General features: G+C 34.8%; 1 protein-coding gene across 2 annotated transcripts; it reads left to right on the forward strand.

Annotated features, from left to right (window-relative positions):
- Positions 1 to 1,211: 1,211 nt before the first annotated feature.
- LOC149781896 (uncharacterized) lies at positions 1,212 to 9,736 on the forward strand. Of its 2 annotated transcripts, none has more exons than XM_089936093.1 (2): positions 1,212 to 1,560; positions 8,225 to 9,736. In XM_089936093.1, the coding sequence occupies exons 1-2, from the start codon at positions 1,380 to 1,382 to the stop codon at positions 8,311 to 8,313; spliced, it is 270 nt and encodes an 89-aa protein (XP_089792219.1). In that variant the 5' UTR covers positions 1,212 to 1,379; the 3' UTR covers positions 8,314 to 9,736. The 2 variants fall into 2 exon arrangements, with proteins under 2 accessions (XP_089792219.1, XP_089792218.1); XM_089936092.1 differs by lacking the exon at positions 1,212 to 1,560 and adding an exon at positions 4,755 to 5,294.
- The last annotated feature ends 6,863 nt before the right edge of the window (positions 9,737 to 16,599 follow it).

The raw sequence follows: 16,599 nt of genomic DNA on the forward strand, positions 1-16,599 counted from the left end.
TTGTTATGCTCGAATCTATGATATTAATTCTACTTGTCTCTTGTATTTTCGTCAGTGTCAGTGTTACATTATAGGAGGTTGCACGTGCTAATTGGTCTCGGGGTGTTCTTGCCGATTTAATAAAGGGCCCCGAGTGGCCGAGTGCTCTCCGTTACGGATCACTGCCATCTCACCTCTTTCTGCCTGGGTTCGAGTCTAGGATTCGGCTAATGTGGGTATGTGACAAAGCTTGCCAGTAGCTTCTAGTGGGCCGGTGGTTCTTTGCATTTGTTAGTATTTGCTCCTCTGCAAGTGAGTCAAGTTTTTGTTAATGGCTTAGAGGTTGATCGCAAAGGTACTGCTTACCTGTCTCGAAATCTCTTTGATAGTTCCGTCTTAGCTGTTAGCCATATACTTGACTAGATGATCGAATTTGCTTAGTTTCTCGTGTATATGAGAATTAGTGTTTGAAAAGTTTATTTTGTCTTATAATCGTTACACCCGGATTTTGAGAGCAATAGCTTCATGATACGGTTAGTTTTCAGTGCTCATGTCCTGGTTGTCGATTCGAAAATTACGGAACTTGTGACCTTCAGTTCGATACCATTCAAAGTCTCTGAACACACCCGGCTTGCGCTGCTTCACTTTGGACGTGAGCGATTTCTTCTGCCACAAAGAATTTATTTCACATTTGCATTATTATCTATGTGTAAAACTAATTGAAGGTGTAGCTATTCTTGAAACGTTTTTTACAACTGTATCTATCAGGTGGCTTTCTTTATTTTTTTACTGAAGCCCCGATGGTAAATTTAATATGCTTTGAATGTTGAGGATACAGAATCGCAACTGAAGGAATCTTCAAAATAGCTTTCTCGATTAAAGTTTTCATTATTTGGGCAAGAATAACTTTTATTTATCTGTTCCTTAAGTTGACACGTATATTTGGTGTCTTTCTGTTTAGAAACATTGTCATGTGCTGTATGCTCTAAAAAGTTCCGTTTAAAAGTGACACAAGTGACAGATGGGGCACAAACGTGCACTTTAATGCAAATGCAGAGTCATGAAAATTGTTAAACACTGTCGTGCCCATGTTCGCCATGGATAAGTTGCCAAGACGGAATCTTAATAAATTTTAAAAAGAAAGCAAACTCAATGAAGTCCAAACATTATGAACCTGTCACGTGACAATATTTAATTAGCTATATGCATGTAGATAAATTATTCATGAATTTAACAAACCACAGACCTTCCGGTGCAGGTTTAGTGGTTTAGAAAACCCGTAAGTGGACCACTTGCATATCAAGACACCTACATTGTTGGCTGTAGGTTCATCTGTTCCAGTCAGAATAAATTCTTATTTAGAATTTTTGTAGGCTTACAAAAAATACATCCACTTCAACATGAAGATTTACGTATTGATTGTGTGCCTGATTATTGCCATCTGGTCTGAGCATACGCAAGGACAGGGTATTTTCGACGGTTTACTAGGCGTCGGCGGCTTTGGCGCAAGCGCAGGCGCCAGTGCTGGTGCTGGAACTGGTGGCAACAATTTCCTACAGACAGCATTGATGTTAAATGGAAGTAAGTCACATTTCAACAACATTTGCATACCTAACACCTACATAATTTTAGTGAATTAAATGTAGATTGGTCTTTATAAAAGTGCTGCCCTTGTTGGCACTCATATTACTAATATGTTTTACATTTTTATTTAAAGATATATCATTCTAAAATATGTATTGAAATACACAAAATCGGTTTATATTGCATTCTATTAGATAGTTTATGGCATGCACCTTTTATTTTCTTTATTTGCGTTCCAAATGCGTTCAATAGAGAGATGTTCTATCTCATCATCAAGAAATATTTTAAACTTTCTTCCCGTGCCTATGTTGAATTGTGCACGGGAAGGATCCTTATTTAACAGCAAAATACGGGTATTGGGGTAAGAATTAGATGATGTAGATACGCTGGTAATATGTGCATCAAGATAAGAAAAGCATTGGATAAATAGAAGGGCAATATTCAGGATTATTAGTTCGAAATGAAAGAACAATGACAAACTAAAAAATCGATGCCAACACTTTGAAGTTACTAAAGGAAAAATAAACGAGAACTTGATATGCAGTGAATATCATCATCTCAGTTCTTTCTAAAGGAGATAATAAAACATACATAGACATTGGCTGAGTTTTGAATATGACCGACAACTAGATACCTTGTTCAATAAATTGCTAAGGAAAAATGGTTATCAATCTTTTCAGACATTATTTAGCTCAACGTTGAAGAAAAGAAAAAAAGACGCAAAAATTTCTATAGTGATAATCATTTTTGTACCTAGTTAGCTACAGCCCAAAATATAACAATAATATTAATTCCAAAAATAAATCCTGTATCGCAAAGCAATAAAGAACCAGTTAGAAGTTGGCCAGAAGTGTACAACTCTTTTGACTAATAAACTAGGAGGACGGAACATTGTACAATAGGGACAATGAAAGAATCAGTATTGCATGTCTTTAAAGAAAAGTAACCTACAATATTGAGAGAACAAAAATAATTTCAAAAGAAAGGAGCGTAATACAGCCAAAGTAAGAAAATCACTGAATGGTAACTTTTTGTCATTACAATGCAATGAAAGAATTGAAAGAGAAGAAACTAAATATGTAAATATTTCAATTACCTGACGTACCTTTGTCAAATGCTAAATCAGAGGAGTAAATCGTGATAATGTGTTTAAATATAATATAGGTACATTTGTTTTTATGCCATCTTAATGTGGACAAATTGACTGAGTTATTTGCTGATAGTATTATTTTATAGTGAAGAAATATATATATATATATATATATATATATATATATATATATATATATATATATATATATATATATATATTTGAAAAGGTATACACGAAAAGTTGTTGAAAAGCATCATGTTTTAATTCTTTCAGAGAAGAAAATATCTACATGCATGAATCATGCACTAATAACTCTGCAAAGAGAAAGATCTTTATACAGCCTAGTGTTTGTTTTACAGTAGCATATACTAATGGAGATAAACAACGTAAAGAGTCTGCTCTTTGTTCGAATCATATTGAGCAACAATTGACCCAAAGATACATTTACATGAAAGAACTCAGTGTCTCTCTAGGTATTACCCCACTATTAGATATGCGGTTTCTTGGATCACTTAAAGATTATGACGTGTAGAAAATAGATCTTCTCAGACCAATTCTTTTGACATTAGACCTTTAAAACGGTTACAATTATGAGCGATCTTCTAATAGCAAAATGTCATAAATTTACCCAAAATAGCTGTTCTCAATTTTGTATCTTGGCAAGCCGATGGAAGAATATTCTTTGAAAGACTTGTTCCTTTATGAATCTAATCTGTATACGAAAATCTAGGTAGAAATGCACATTATACAAAAACGCAACAAGAGTGGTCGCGGTTAAATCAATTTAGAAAGAAGAAATAAATAAATAACTATATTTAAATTTCAGCTGTAAAATTATAATTACAGATAAAGACAAAACAAACATATTCCACATTAAGTTATTTCTAACTAACAAAGGTATTCAGCTTTTATACGTAGAGTTCTCATGGGGAGTGAATCGTGCTGTATACATGTGTAGAGAATTACGTTTAAGAACCAATGTGGCTGAAAAGCATTAATAGTTTTATTGTGTCCAAGAGACCGAAACATTATATTAGCTTCTAAAGCAGCATAACCTGTGAATTGGTTAATTTTATGAATTGTAAAGCGGATAATTACCAATTGCACTATATTAGTGTATCACGTAGATTTAGAGAATAAATATTACCGTCATATCAACAAATCAGACTAGTTGAATTATTTTTCTTATATAAACAAAATGTTGAAACAGTTATGATTGGAAGTTTATATCCTGGGAAATCTGCAAGGACAAACCATTTAGCTTCATGGCGGCACTTTTAACATTAGGAGGACCTTATCCTTTCTGAGTTAGCTGAATACGTAGAGTCAGCGTTAACGGGGAACAGATAACAGATAAAACAAGACCTGGTTGTTTATATGTTCTTGATACATAAAAAACAACGATTGCAAAGAACAAAATGTAAGTGTAATATGACCCCTCTTTCAAAGCTACTAATATTAATGACTAAATTACTCTATGATTTACCAAAAAGGCAATTTTGTGATTGATTCGAGTAAGTGGTTTCTTCATTTCTTATTTCTCTGATGTGAGTAAAATATTTCACATTTATTTCTATTTTAAATCACTTGTGCCTATTATGCCGTTATGTTACTACATGTGCCAAAACATATATGTGCAAAATTAATAATCCAATTCATTGATTCTGAGATAAGCTTGTTTTCTTACAAAAGTCTCATATTCATCCGACTTCCTCTGAGAGATGATGCTTATGCCTCACGTAGTATTACCTCCCTTTGGAAGGATACTCCCAATGCTACAACATCTGCCAATCTAGTTCTTTAAATTTTCTTTTTGACCAGATATTGATCCGTGATTTGAGAAGTTAGGCAGGATCCGATCAGTGTATTCGTTTAATAATGCGTGGAGACAGTGAACTAAAGTTTATGTGACCCATTGGTCAAACAAGCAATTTGGAAGAAAGATATTATTAAAGAGTATGAACTTTGAAGAGCATATATTAATGTTGACCATATTTGTGCGATGTCACGTGACGACACTGCACAACACGATATGACACCACACGACAAGACATGGTTACATAATTATTCTCGCAGTCGCAGGGATACTTGTATATTTTATGCACTTTATGTGGGACAGGCGATGAAGGTGACTGTACTGTCGTGTGTCATTAAAAATTGCAGACATTAATTTTAGTGTATTTATATATATAAAACTATATATTTAGCTGTCCTACAAGACCTTAACACTTCCTCCTCTGGAAAAAAACCCGGCTGACTTCTAGCATTTTCATTAGAGACAACACTTTCAAAATGGAACGGTTTCTGGTTTTGATCATATCTTTGGCTTCTTACTGTACTCTGAGTTCTACTGAAACTACCACCACCACCCCATTGGTTTTTCCAACGGACGTGACAGGTGCTAGTGCCAACATACCGTCGACAACCGCAAACTTCAACATGTTCTCGGATTATCCTACTTCCACGAATTATTTTGGCGGGCCTGGTTATGATATGACCACACGGACTCCTCAAGGTCCTAGAAGATCAATGGGCCGCAGGCAACTGCTGGCTGTAGACATAAATATGTCTGATAGAGGTCCTAACAACGGTGCTAACATGCAAGGAACTAAGACTACATTGGAATACAAGACGGCTAGTATGAAAACATATATTTATTTGTAATTTAAATCAACATAATTATATATCTTTATCAACTATATTTTTCAGCATTCATTGTATTTATATATCTGTATGCATGCCTGTCTGTCCTTCCTATTAATCTAATTTGATTATTTGGCATATCGACTAACTTACACAAGAGTTATGGAGGGCAAACGTATAGTTGGGATCATTGATCGAAACTAATCATAAACAAAATGTGACTCAGACGTCCTCAATGGATATGTGTTTTGCTCAAGAATGCTGAGAAGATCGAGAAAGCACCGTAAAGCGAGGACTTCACACGTTAAATATTTAAACAACAAAATCCCATCATGACTTGAAGATATGACTTGTGAGGTAAAACGTTTAATGACTCTTGTTATCACTTGAAGATGGGAGGTACAACATTTAACAAGAATTGTGTGCTTGCACACTAAAAGGAATCCTTGCTTCTGGAGGTGACCGGTAGGAACTAGACTTTTGTAGAAATTAAGCTCCTTTGGAAGATTTAAAACGTAAATCTATAGACCAGCTTTGCAATGACGCAGACCGCAGGCAGCCTCCAAGATTTGACAAAAAAATTCCGGAAGACATGGTTTGAATTTATTCTTGTTGTTTTCGTTTCTTCCACTGCTGTGTTAACCGTCTATTGGATTTCAAACACAGGCAAGTTATGATTCATATTCTGAAGAGAATGGTTGTAATGTAAGTCTTGGAACAAAATCTACATCTGGGTATATCAGAAGATAACATTTCAATAAAATATATTATTTATGTTTCTAAACAGAATGAAAATTATGCGATCGTTGCTCAAAATTCCTGCAGTAAAATTAATCTCCACTGTGATTGTTCTAAACACTTTGATATTGTTACCCCTACTCTACGTAATTACGCTGCATTTTTCGTTCAATACGTTTGTACGATACTAATAATCACTCCAAACCTATATTCCACCTCTCGTTTTCTATTTTTGGCAATGGGGATGTATTCTCGTCTGCACTGAAATCTAATATATGACTAAAAAATTATGCAAATGATGGCCACTTTGAACCAGAATATTCCGGATTCATCCTGTTCTAGACAGGCTTTACGTCTAATATGCCAGATGTGTGACAGGTTCTCACATGTCATGTCCACCTCAAAAATATACTTCTAATTTATATGCTTTCTACGCCGCAGAAAAGAAATTCAACATGATTTATATCTACAAAGATAGAACTTATGTTTAATTACATGTCGTGAAGGATTTCGAACATATGCAGGTTTAGATGATGAAGATGATCACAGCCAATTGTATTTGTATTAAAGATGAAAGCTTCCAGCATCGTTTAGTTACTATAGTTAAAATTATACAGGTCAAAATGGCGCATGTCCTAACATCAAAGTTTAATTGCTGTTTAAAAATTTAATACTAAAATAGTTTAACCACAGCAATATTCAATCATAAATGTTGAATGCTCAGCACCATTAATGGCATCATACAACTTCTAGATGAAATTACTGACCGCTGTGGACTTTTACATGGTAGCTAAGTACTGAACTGGGTCATAAAAAGAGACGTCGAGTCTATCGTAACAAATACCAGGGTATTTAAAATTAGTTTTCAACGCGTGCTGATTTCATTGTAATAACACAGCGTGCAGCATTAAATTCGGTTTGTAGTCGATACAACTTTGAGGTTGACGTCGTCCAAAAATGTCCACATAATTTACAATTGATTTTGCCTACGTACTTCTCGGGGCATGTAAATGACAACATTCCAAAGGAATCTGAATGTATGAGGATCCAAATAAAGTGAATAATTCCCATTTAAAGGTATGTGTAATCAAATTCCATTACTTGACACCCATTTCTAAAAAGTCGGTTCTGAACGCCTTCATGACCGGTATGACTTTAACATAATATATTAAGACTAATATCTTGATCTAATACTATCATATAACAACGGATTTCAGAAATGATATGCTATGTTGTTAAGACATTTTCATTAAAACCTAAATATTTTCTATTTATTAAGATTTCTTAGTGTAATATTTTTTTCGTAATCTCGAATGTCCAGCATTTGTTCCTTAATATAGGGGAAACCTTTGTATTAATGTGAGGCGTGTTTTAATTTGTGGCATAACCTCGGTATTATTGTGAGGTTAGAGGCTATTGTTTTCATGGCAAAATCTTTGGGGCTGGATAATGTTTATGTCATGGAAAACCTCTGTATATAACACTAGCATGGGTCTATGATGCCGCAAATGGCTGCACATCTCGAAATATATTGAAACTTTGTCTTTGAAATAAATATCTTGGGCAGATACGATACACAGTCAGGTTTTTAAAAAGGCTGCGGAAGATCATGGCGTTGAAGTTATAAAGATAGCAGTCCTTAATATTAAAATAAATGCTGATTGCTGAAACTAAAGTGTAAAAACCAAAAAGTTATACCTCTCACCAAAGTATAATGACCTCATTAAGGCAAACAACAACCAAACATGTATTAATAAAACACTAAAATCGGTAAAGCGTTTTTTAATCAATGCTGGGCAATCTGCCATCTAAGAGCAATGTTAATGGTGTCATTATTCATCATCTATAATAGACCTAAATACAAAACAATTCGGCAGAAAGATTAAAAGAAAGTAATGGACATGTCGATATAAGTTGCTAAATGGCTTGTTGAAACGAGTCTTCAATTTGACAAGCAGGCTTTCACTGACATCTGTACATAACTGAAGTTTCTGATATGGCATGACACTGTATAAGTGGTTGAAGTTTGAATATACAATGAAACAACAGGATGTATCAGAAAATACGTCCTTTGTAACTAGACCTTAAGTGAGTCAAGATGACTAGATTTATCATATGTTTCAGCTTTTAATTTAATATTAATATAATTCAGTGACATTATGTCAATATTTTTTTCTTCTTTTTCAGACGATGTCTTCAAAGAAATTGCAAGACTCAACTGCATCCGGCGAGGCACACTGACCGACCCGATGTGCTTGATTGTTCTGAATCGGTAGACGCCAAGTCTTTGGTTCCTGTCCTCTATTCCCGGTTTCTACTGCTTTGTATTGTAGCAGCTTCCATGTGACATGTCTCACAGATTTTTCGACAGTTTTACTTGATGAACGTTGCCATCTTTAGTAAATTATTCATATTATTTTTTTGTGTGGAGAAAATAGAATAGCACAAGCTTTCGTGGTTTGATTTCTGAATTAGTTGAAACATTTACTAAGTAGGTAGAAGTGAGAATCCTAATTTTTACTTAGTCTAGTAACTATCTATGCATGATACCAATGGCTTTTACTATAGGCAGAGAACAAACTTTAGTAACTGTGCAAAATACTATGCATTTTCATAATTCATGAACGAAACAAAATGATATTAAAATAAAACGAGAGGAACGAAAATTACATACCGTAAAATAACTATTAGGATACGTTTCAGGTAGCATATGAACTGTTTCTTAAAATTACTTTTTAATGAGCTTCGTTATTTAGCTGTAAGATAAGAATGTTTATGGGCTAAATGTGTGATAACTCTTGCTTTTAAAGATTAGCGGCAAGTAAAGTATTGAAGGTCGTGGTACTATATACGTACTAACTTTCCTTTGCAAAATTTGTCAAGGTGAAACATCTCAGCTAATGTCTTCATGACTTTACCAGCAAACCAGTTCTACTACAAATTAGGCAAACAATGTTAGAACGTCTATGTCATATGGACAGACTTTTGCGCAATGGTTAAAAGGTGCCCGGCTTGAGATAGCTAACAAATACTTATCAACTGTAAAATACATTTTGTGACCGGAAGGAGAACTTACCAAACTTAACCAGTGACCTTGAGAGTTCAATATATGAGCACTGTGCTGCGTATTTTAATTCGTGGCAAAACCTTGATATTAATGTGAGGATGGAGGCTGTTCTATTTTTTTGTGGCAAAACCTTTGAGGCTGGAGAAAACACCTGTATTACTGAGAGGTAAGGCAGGAGAATGTTTCATTCTATACATTTTACAAAGTTTCCTTGCGATAAATCTGCAAAAAATAACTTTGAGGGAACCATACAGGCGTGTACACTTCAGTCATACAATGGAAGGAGCTAAATCCTGAAGTTCTTGTTCGCTTTGTGCAGTTGATGATTTCTGACAGGATCTTCATAACCGCATGAGAAATAATATTAGACATTTCCACAGCAAGTTCCTAGATGATGTTTTACATTTCCAAACTTGCTATAATCGTACTATGATTTTACGAGATTATAACTTTATATTTATCGTTGTGGTTTCAATTACATTTATAAATCACATTCTGTTGACATGAGTTATCACACTTTCTGTTGTTCCATAATAATAATGTGTTTGAAATTTACTTATGCTTTCTTGCCTTTATACGATATACAAATATGAACTTACAGTCCAAAACTAAATATAAAACGATTCACTGTGTGCTATCCTTTGTGTTTTGTATCTTCTTATATCAAATGTCGCAAATTTGTCATTGATTGCTGAAAAGAACTTTCGGTGTGGACACACACACACACACACACACACACACACACACACACACACACACACACACACTATATATATATATATATATATATATATATATATATATATATATATATATATATATATATATATATATATATATATATTCTTTCCCAAATAGGAAAGGGTCTGACGAGAACGTCGTCATTTAGGTTAACTGCTGTCACAATGGGCACTTTATTATCGGCGCCATTTCTTAAAAGTTCGGCTAAGAATTAAGTCATCCAAGTTTATATCTCGTCAAAACATGGCACTTAACACTTAACCATGGTCCTGATGTATGACACAAATTAGACGCATCATATAATCAGGACAGCCAACATACACAATAAACAATCAGGACAGCCAACATACACAATAAACAATCAGGACAGCCAACATACACAATAAACAATCAGGACAGCCAACATACACAATAAACAATCAGGACAGCCAACATACACAATAAACAATCAGGACAGCCAACATACACAATAAACAATCAGGACAGCCAACATACACATTATAAAATAAGAACAGTTAACATACCTTTAGAAGACAGTAACATACTTCTCAGATATTTAATAGTTCTCACGCTGTCTATGCTCTAATACGATTGGTTGCAATTTTATACAAATAACATGTTCTTTCCATTTTAGAAAAGTAGATGTTGATTCATTTGTCAGACACAAGAAATCATTTTTCTTCATCATATGACTTCCCATAAAATGTAATAATAATAATAATAATAATGATAATAATAATAATAATAAGAAGAAGAAGAAGAAGAAGAAGAAGAAGAAGAAAAGGAATAAAAGAAAAAGAAAAAGGAAAAGAAAAAGAAATAAGAGTACAAAAATAATAATGTTATTAAATTATGTTCTGAGTCGTGATTTACCAAATGGATCTTTAAAAGGACAAAAACGACACATGGACATCAAACTGATCTTAGAAAGGATGGTAGCGACACAGTTACGCACATTTCGTGCATCTCAAAATGATCTCTAAAATAACAACAGCGACAAAGTTGCACACATTTTGTGCTACTCACATCGGAATTGTTTGCATTAAATTTAACATAGGTCACTTTAAGGAAACTATTTTTTTTGAATACTGTATTAAGAAAAATACGATAAGTGATAATAAGTCCTGTGATCTAATTTCTTACAGTCCTTCCGTATACACATAAGAAATTACGTGCAATATTGAATATTTTGTTTTATGTAAAAAGCGATGATGACAAATGCGTATGCGTGCAGATTACATACGTCTTTGCCATATGAACTCTAAATAATGTTTAACAAAATAAATAAATAAATAAATGCAAAGTATAGCAATAAATCATGATTGCTTCCTACATTTGACTAGAGATGTAAACCATTTTATTGTTTTGCTGCACAAAAGCCTTAAGAGAAATATACCTGATATAACGCGACAAAAATACATTCATTCTTAAAATATATTGTTTTCTTTTTTTATTTATTTATCAAAAACAACTTTTGATTTGCCTCAGAATGTCTGCACAATGGGCTAGACCGCTACAACGAGAACTTTCTACAACCTAACAATAACACTACCATATACAAAAAGGACAGTGATAACGTATGGATCAAAATCTTAATATAACGAACTATTGCTACTACTATTCAATAGGTTAATATACTGAACTGCTGCTGCTGCTACCACTACTACTATGGCGAGCGTCTTAATAGGCTGCTTTATTACATGTCTCAAATTTTCATCTAAATCTTTCATTTTTTTATGTATGAAGGAAATACGTTAATAATTTGATAATTTTTATCATCGCTATGTTCAGATGATTTAAATAATTGAACGGGAGGCCACATATCCAGCCATAAGGATACACAGGAAATACATACCTGTCGGTACATTAAACATGCATTTCGTGCCAAAATCAATAATGCTGCTCAAACATATGTCTTGCCTTATGTTAAGTGTCATCGTACTATTAGAATGCTCTGCGCCTGGCTACTCTTGTATTCAGCAGATCTATACAACTTTCATCTGGTATTAATACAAAAAGTTTACGGATGTGAAAATTAATAATTAAGATAAATCATGTGCAGAGTGTGTAGAAGTGAAACAAACACAGCCGCATTGATTAAAGAAATTATTCCCACAGGTATTCTGGTATAGTGTTCATTAGAATGAAGCGAATCATATATTCCTCTTTCAAAAACATATCATATAAAAGACAATTCGGTAAAGATGGAGCATTTAAAGCGAACATGCATTTGGTCGTACATATAAAAGACATTGTATTGTACGTATACTATTTATAATCAAACAAAACGAGTAAAATGCACAAGCGATGTTGCATAATTTGGGATAGGGTGTGGTCTTTTGTTTTCTAGTGGATCTTGCTCAGCAAACAAATCATTTTATATTTGTTTCCTTTCCCAATCTATTTAATCTGGCGGGAATATTTTCCCAACTCCCCAGGGAAATGTACACCGTAACTTTAGGTGAGGATTTTGAGGAAAATGTTTACTTCATCTCCACTCGATTGTTAGAAATGGTGAACTGTGAGTACAAATGAACCTTTAATTAGGTTGCTTCTCTTTATTTATTAATTGGAGAATGACATAACATTGACTACCAGAAACGTAAAACATTTCAATTGTTACTTATTGGCATCTGAGAAAAAAAAAACGTCAAATATCATAAACAGAAACGAAATGCAAAAGATAATGGATTGGTTGAAATGCTACCCACGAAATTTAAACAATTTAAATTTTTACTAAAAATTTAAAACTAGGCTTTTGGCGAGATAGAATATTTAATATTACAAGTAGATGCTACCAATGTGAAGAAGAGACTGTAAATAGATATACCAAATATTTATGAAAATACATAAACGTTAATCCAGACGTTCAAAACAAGGATAATATATATTTCTTCTATGCATTTGTCTTTATGCCAAACTTATAAAGAGTTCTCCTGTATCAACTATTAAAATTTAACTGCCATAATCCCATACACCTGACTAAAATAAATAATACTTATGAATAATAAAACAACGGATAAACATATGTGAATGTGTGCAAAAATGTAGACACAGTCATAAAACCAGTTAGAATGTCACACTGTAAGAAGGCGTCAAGTTGGTGTGTTAAAATGTACTCGATGGAGAAAAATATCATTCTGAGGAATACACAATTGGTCACGATTTGCTAATAATAAAGAACTTTTGCAATAAGGGCTTCAATGTTTTTTAAGCAGAATATTCAGATTACTGAGTATCTAAGCATACATCCACGAGTATGAAATCAAGAAAAAACAAAAACAGATAAAATGCCAGAAGAGGGATGAAAAATGACGCTGTGATAATCATACCAAATTATCACGGAAAATAAATTGTTGAGTTAGGAGTTGATAGTTGATAGATTTGAGCAGGAGGTTTTCATAAAACAGAACTATTAGATTTCAACATAGTTTTTGTCCATGGCACAAACGTTAGAACAACTTTCAAAGAATCTCAATAATATCAGCTTCACCGAAACCATGGTACGTTTTCAAAATGCAGAGTCCAAATATTTAAGAAAACACATTGAACAATACGAGTACGAGCAGTGGATGATTTGTGTTTTTGCCTGTGTGTGATCTAATAAGTATGTATCCCTCAACGTATTTAATACTTGAGTAGTAAATGGGGCCACCCTAGGGTCAATGGGACTTAGCATTAAAAACCCCTGGGCCACTCTAGGGACAATGGAAATTTAACATGGGGAAAATTGCTGGGCCACTCTAGGGACAATGGGAATTTAACATGGGGAATAGTGTTTGGGCTTGTCTAGGGACAAGGGGAATTGAACATGGGGAATAGAGTTTGGGCTTGTCTAGGGACAAGGGGAATTGAACATTGGAATAGAGTTTGGGCTTGTCTAGGGACAAGGGGAATTGAACATGGGGAATAGAGTTTGGGTCTGTCTAGGGACAAGGGGAATTGAACAGGGGAATAGATCGTGGGACTGTCTAGGGACAAGGGGAAATTGAACATGGGAATAAATCGTGGGACTGTCTAGCGTCAAGGGGAATTTAACATATAGAAATTGAACATGGTGGGTCTGTATAGCGTCAAGGGGAATTGAACATGGTGGGATTGTCTAGGGGCAATGATTGTAGAGTGTCAAACACAACAGAGACAGAGACATACATACACTAGCACAAGCGTGAGATTTATATATAAAGCATTACCAAGACCTGAAATCTTGCTGGGGTGTTCAAAAATTTGCATAATTGTAATGATGCTATAAATAGCTATAATCAAGGAAATGCTCAACGACAAAACGGATGTGACTAAAAGTAACGCTAAAATGGCGAAATTGTCCCAGAATTTAAAGGAAAATAAACATATCCCCGAAAATTAAGTTACAATGGTTTAGACTAAAATGGATAAAATTAGTAACTACTTACAATATCATCTTGTGTGACGATCGTGGATAAACACCCATGTATCTATTTATAGCTATAATCAGCTAAAATTCCTATGAAATCCCACTATCTATTTATACTACAACTTGTGGGTTATTTCTTTGGAAAATCCCACTATCTTTTTATAGCCTCAGCTTGAGTGACGTTCCTGTTTATGAACTCTAGTACATATGTATAGCTACAACCTATGGAAATCCCCAAGTCCATATTTATAGTCTCGAAATTTCCAGCGTCAGTGACGTCACTGTACTGAAAACTAGGGGATAAATGTCAACAGTGTTGCAAGTGGCTGACCTGAATACACGCTACTGCAGGTAGGTAGGTAGAGTGTATCTGATAGGGATAAAGTGAGTTTTTATAGGGACAAAAAGAGACCAATACACACACACACACACACACATACACACACACACATACACACACACACGCACACACACACACAACCTACGCGCGCAGACATACGCACACACACACACACACACACACACACACACACACAGAGGCAAGAGGAAAAAACAAACCCCAAATATACTATCAATACAGAAGGGAGATAACACAAACCCCAAATAAACTATCAACACAAACGTACGCGAACGCATACAAACCCCAAATATACTATTCACACAACGTCGCTAACGCATACAAACCCCAAATATGCTATCCACACTCGGGAGGAAGAAGAAAAAAACAACCAAATATACGATCTACATAACGTACGCGAACACACACACACACACACACACACACACACACACACGCGCACACAGAGGGAAGAGGAAAAAAAAAACCCAAATATACCATCAACACAGAAGGGAGATAATACAAACCCCAAATAAACTATCCACACAAACGTACGCGAACGCATACAAACCACAAATATACTATCAACACAGAAGGGAGATAATACAAACCCCAAATAAACTATCCACACAAACGTACGCGAACGCATACAAACCCCAAATAAACTATCCACACAAACGTACGCGAACGCATACAAACCCCAAATATACTATCAACACAGAGTGAAGAAGAAAAAGTTTTTTGAAAGCACCTAAGCCCTCACCTGCAATGACCAACTCTGCCAAACACCTACACCCCACCCCCCACTCCAACACTACAAAACCCATTTAACCCGTTATTTTATGGCATCAGTGTGTGATTTAGGAAACATCAAGACACAAAATGATGGATGAATAGACTGACTATTGTTTACCGACTTGCATGCCTAAAGAGCGTGCGTGAAGGAAAACATCCTTCCATTTCAATTCTAACTAAAACATGATCCAGAGGGATAGAGAGAGGTGAAAGAGCACAATTTCATAAAGTGTGAGTAAAAACAAAACACGCCATCCTTATTATACAATGTCAAGACCAAGAGACACTTACGTTTTCTTTCTGGTCTATTCTCTTTTAGAAGGTAGTATGAAATTTCACATCAGGGCCAACGCATCGGCTCACATTGTCAATTTTTCCATTTCCATGTCTTTACTGGCACAAGTTCTTCATCATCTTCAATTTCTTCTTCTTCTGAATCCCTCTTCTCTGTTTCGTCTTGTTTTTGTTTCTTCTCTTTTCTCGTAGGGTACTCTGAATTCCAGTGTCCTTTCTCCTGACAACGATATTAGGTATCTTGACTTTTGTCTCTCTTTCTTAGACGAAGCAGGTATTCTGGAGACAAATACCCATTTACCTTTGCAGATATAGCAAACTTCATTAGCACTTACACACTTTCGTATGACTCTCATCAAATCAACGATCAAAAGAGTAAGTTTTGTTGCCACTTTCGCATGTGAATTATGCTTTCGTATGACTTTTAGCAACTATTTGACCAGTAGGTCGATCTGTGCTGACTCTTCCATCTTCTTGATCGTTTGAGAGCGGAATGAATACTCTGACGCTAAGACACTCTCCTTATATACAGGGACCTGCTGCGTATGAAACCTAGTCAAATGTAATTTTGCAATAAGATGAAACGATTTCATTGAGGAAGTAAAAAGCAATGATGTACCGTATCGCCTCACACAAAACCTGAAGTGTTAGTTCAAATCCGTGTCAGCGATTTCGAAGACGACATAACTGAGCTTTAATCAATGCTCTCCAATTATGCCACAAAACCACGAGTCCTGATTCACGCCAAAAGAAATTTCGTTCGGTCCATAAAAAATAGTATCATATCTGAGAAACGCAAAAAGGAACTTCCAGAAAACTGAGGAAGACGGCTTACACCTACAACGTAAATGTATGAGTTCAAGTAGTGCGTAAAACTTAGTCAAATTAAATTTTTATAGTCAAGACGAAACGATCTCTTTTCGAACAAGAAAGCA

Source organism: Sinohyriopsis cumingii, chromosome 15 (genome assembly GCF_028554795.1).
Source record: "Sinohyriopsis cumingii isolate HCF-2022 chromosome 15, ASM2855479v2, whole genome shotgun sequence".
NCBI lineage: Eukaryota > Metazoa > Mollusca > Bivalvia > Unionida > Unionidae > Sinohyriopsis > Sinohyriopsis cumingii.

Excerpts from the sequence above, each read along its gene's own strand:
- LOC149781896 (XM_089936092.1), top strand. The coding sequence starts at position 4,949 with ATGGAACGGTTTCTGGTTTTGATCATATCTTTGGCTTCTTACTGTACT. Across the intron at positions 5,295-8,224 it reads ATTGGAATACAAGACGGCTA|ACGATGTCTTCAAAGAAATT; the intron begins GTATGAAAACAT and ends CTTCTTTTTCAG.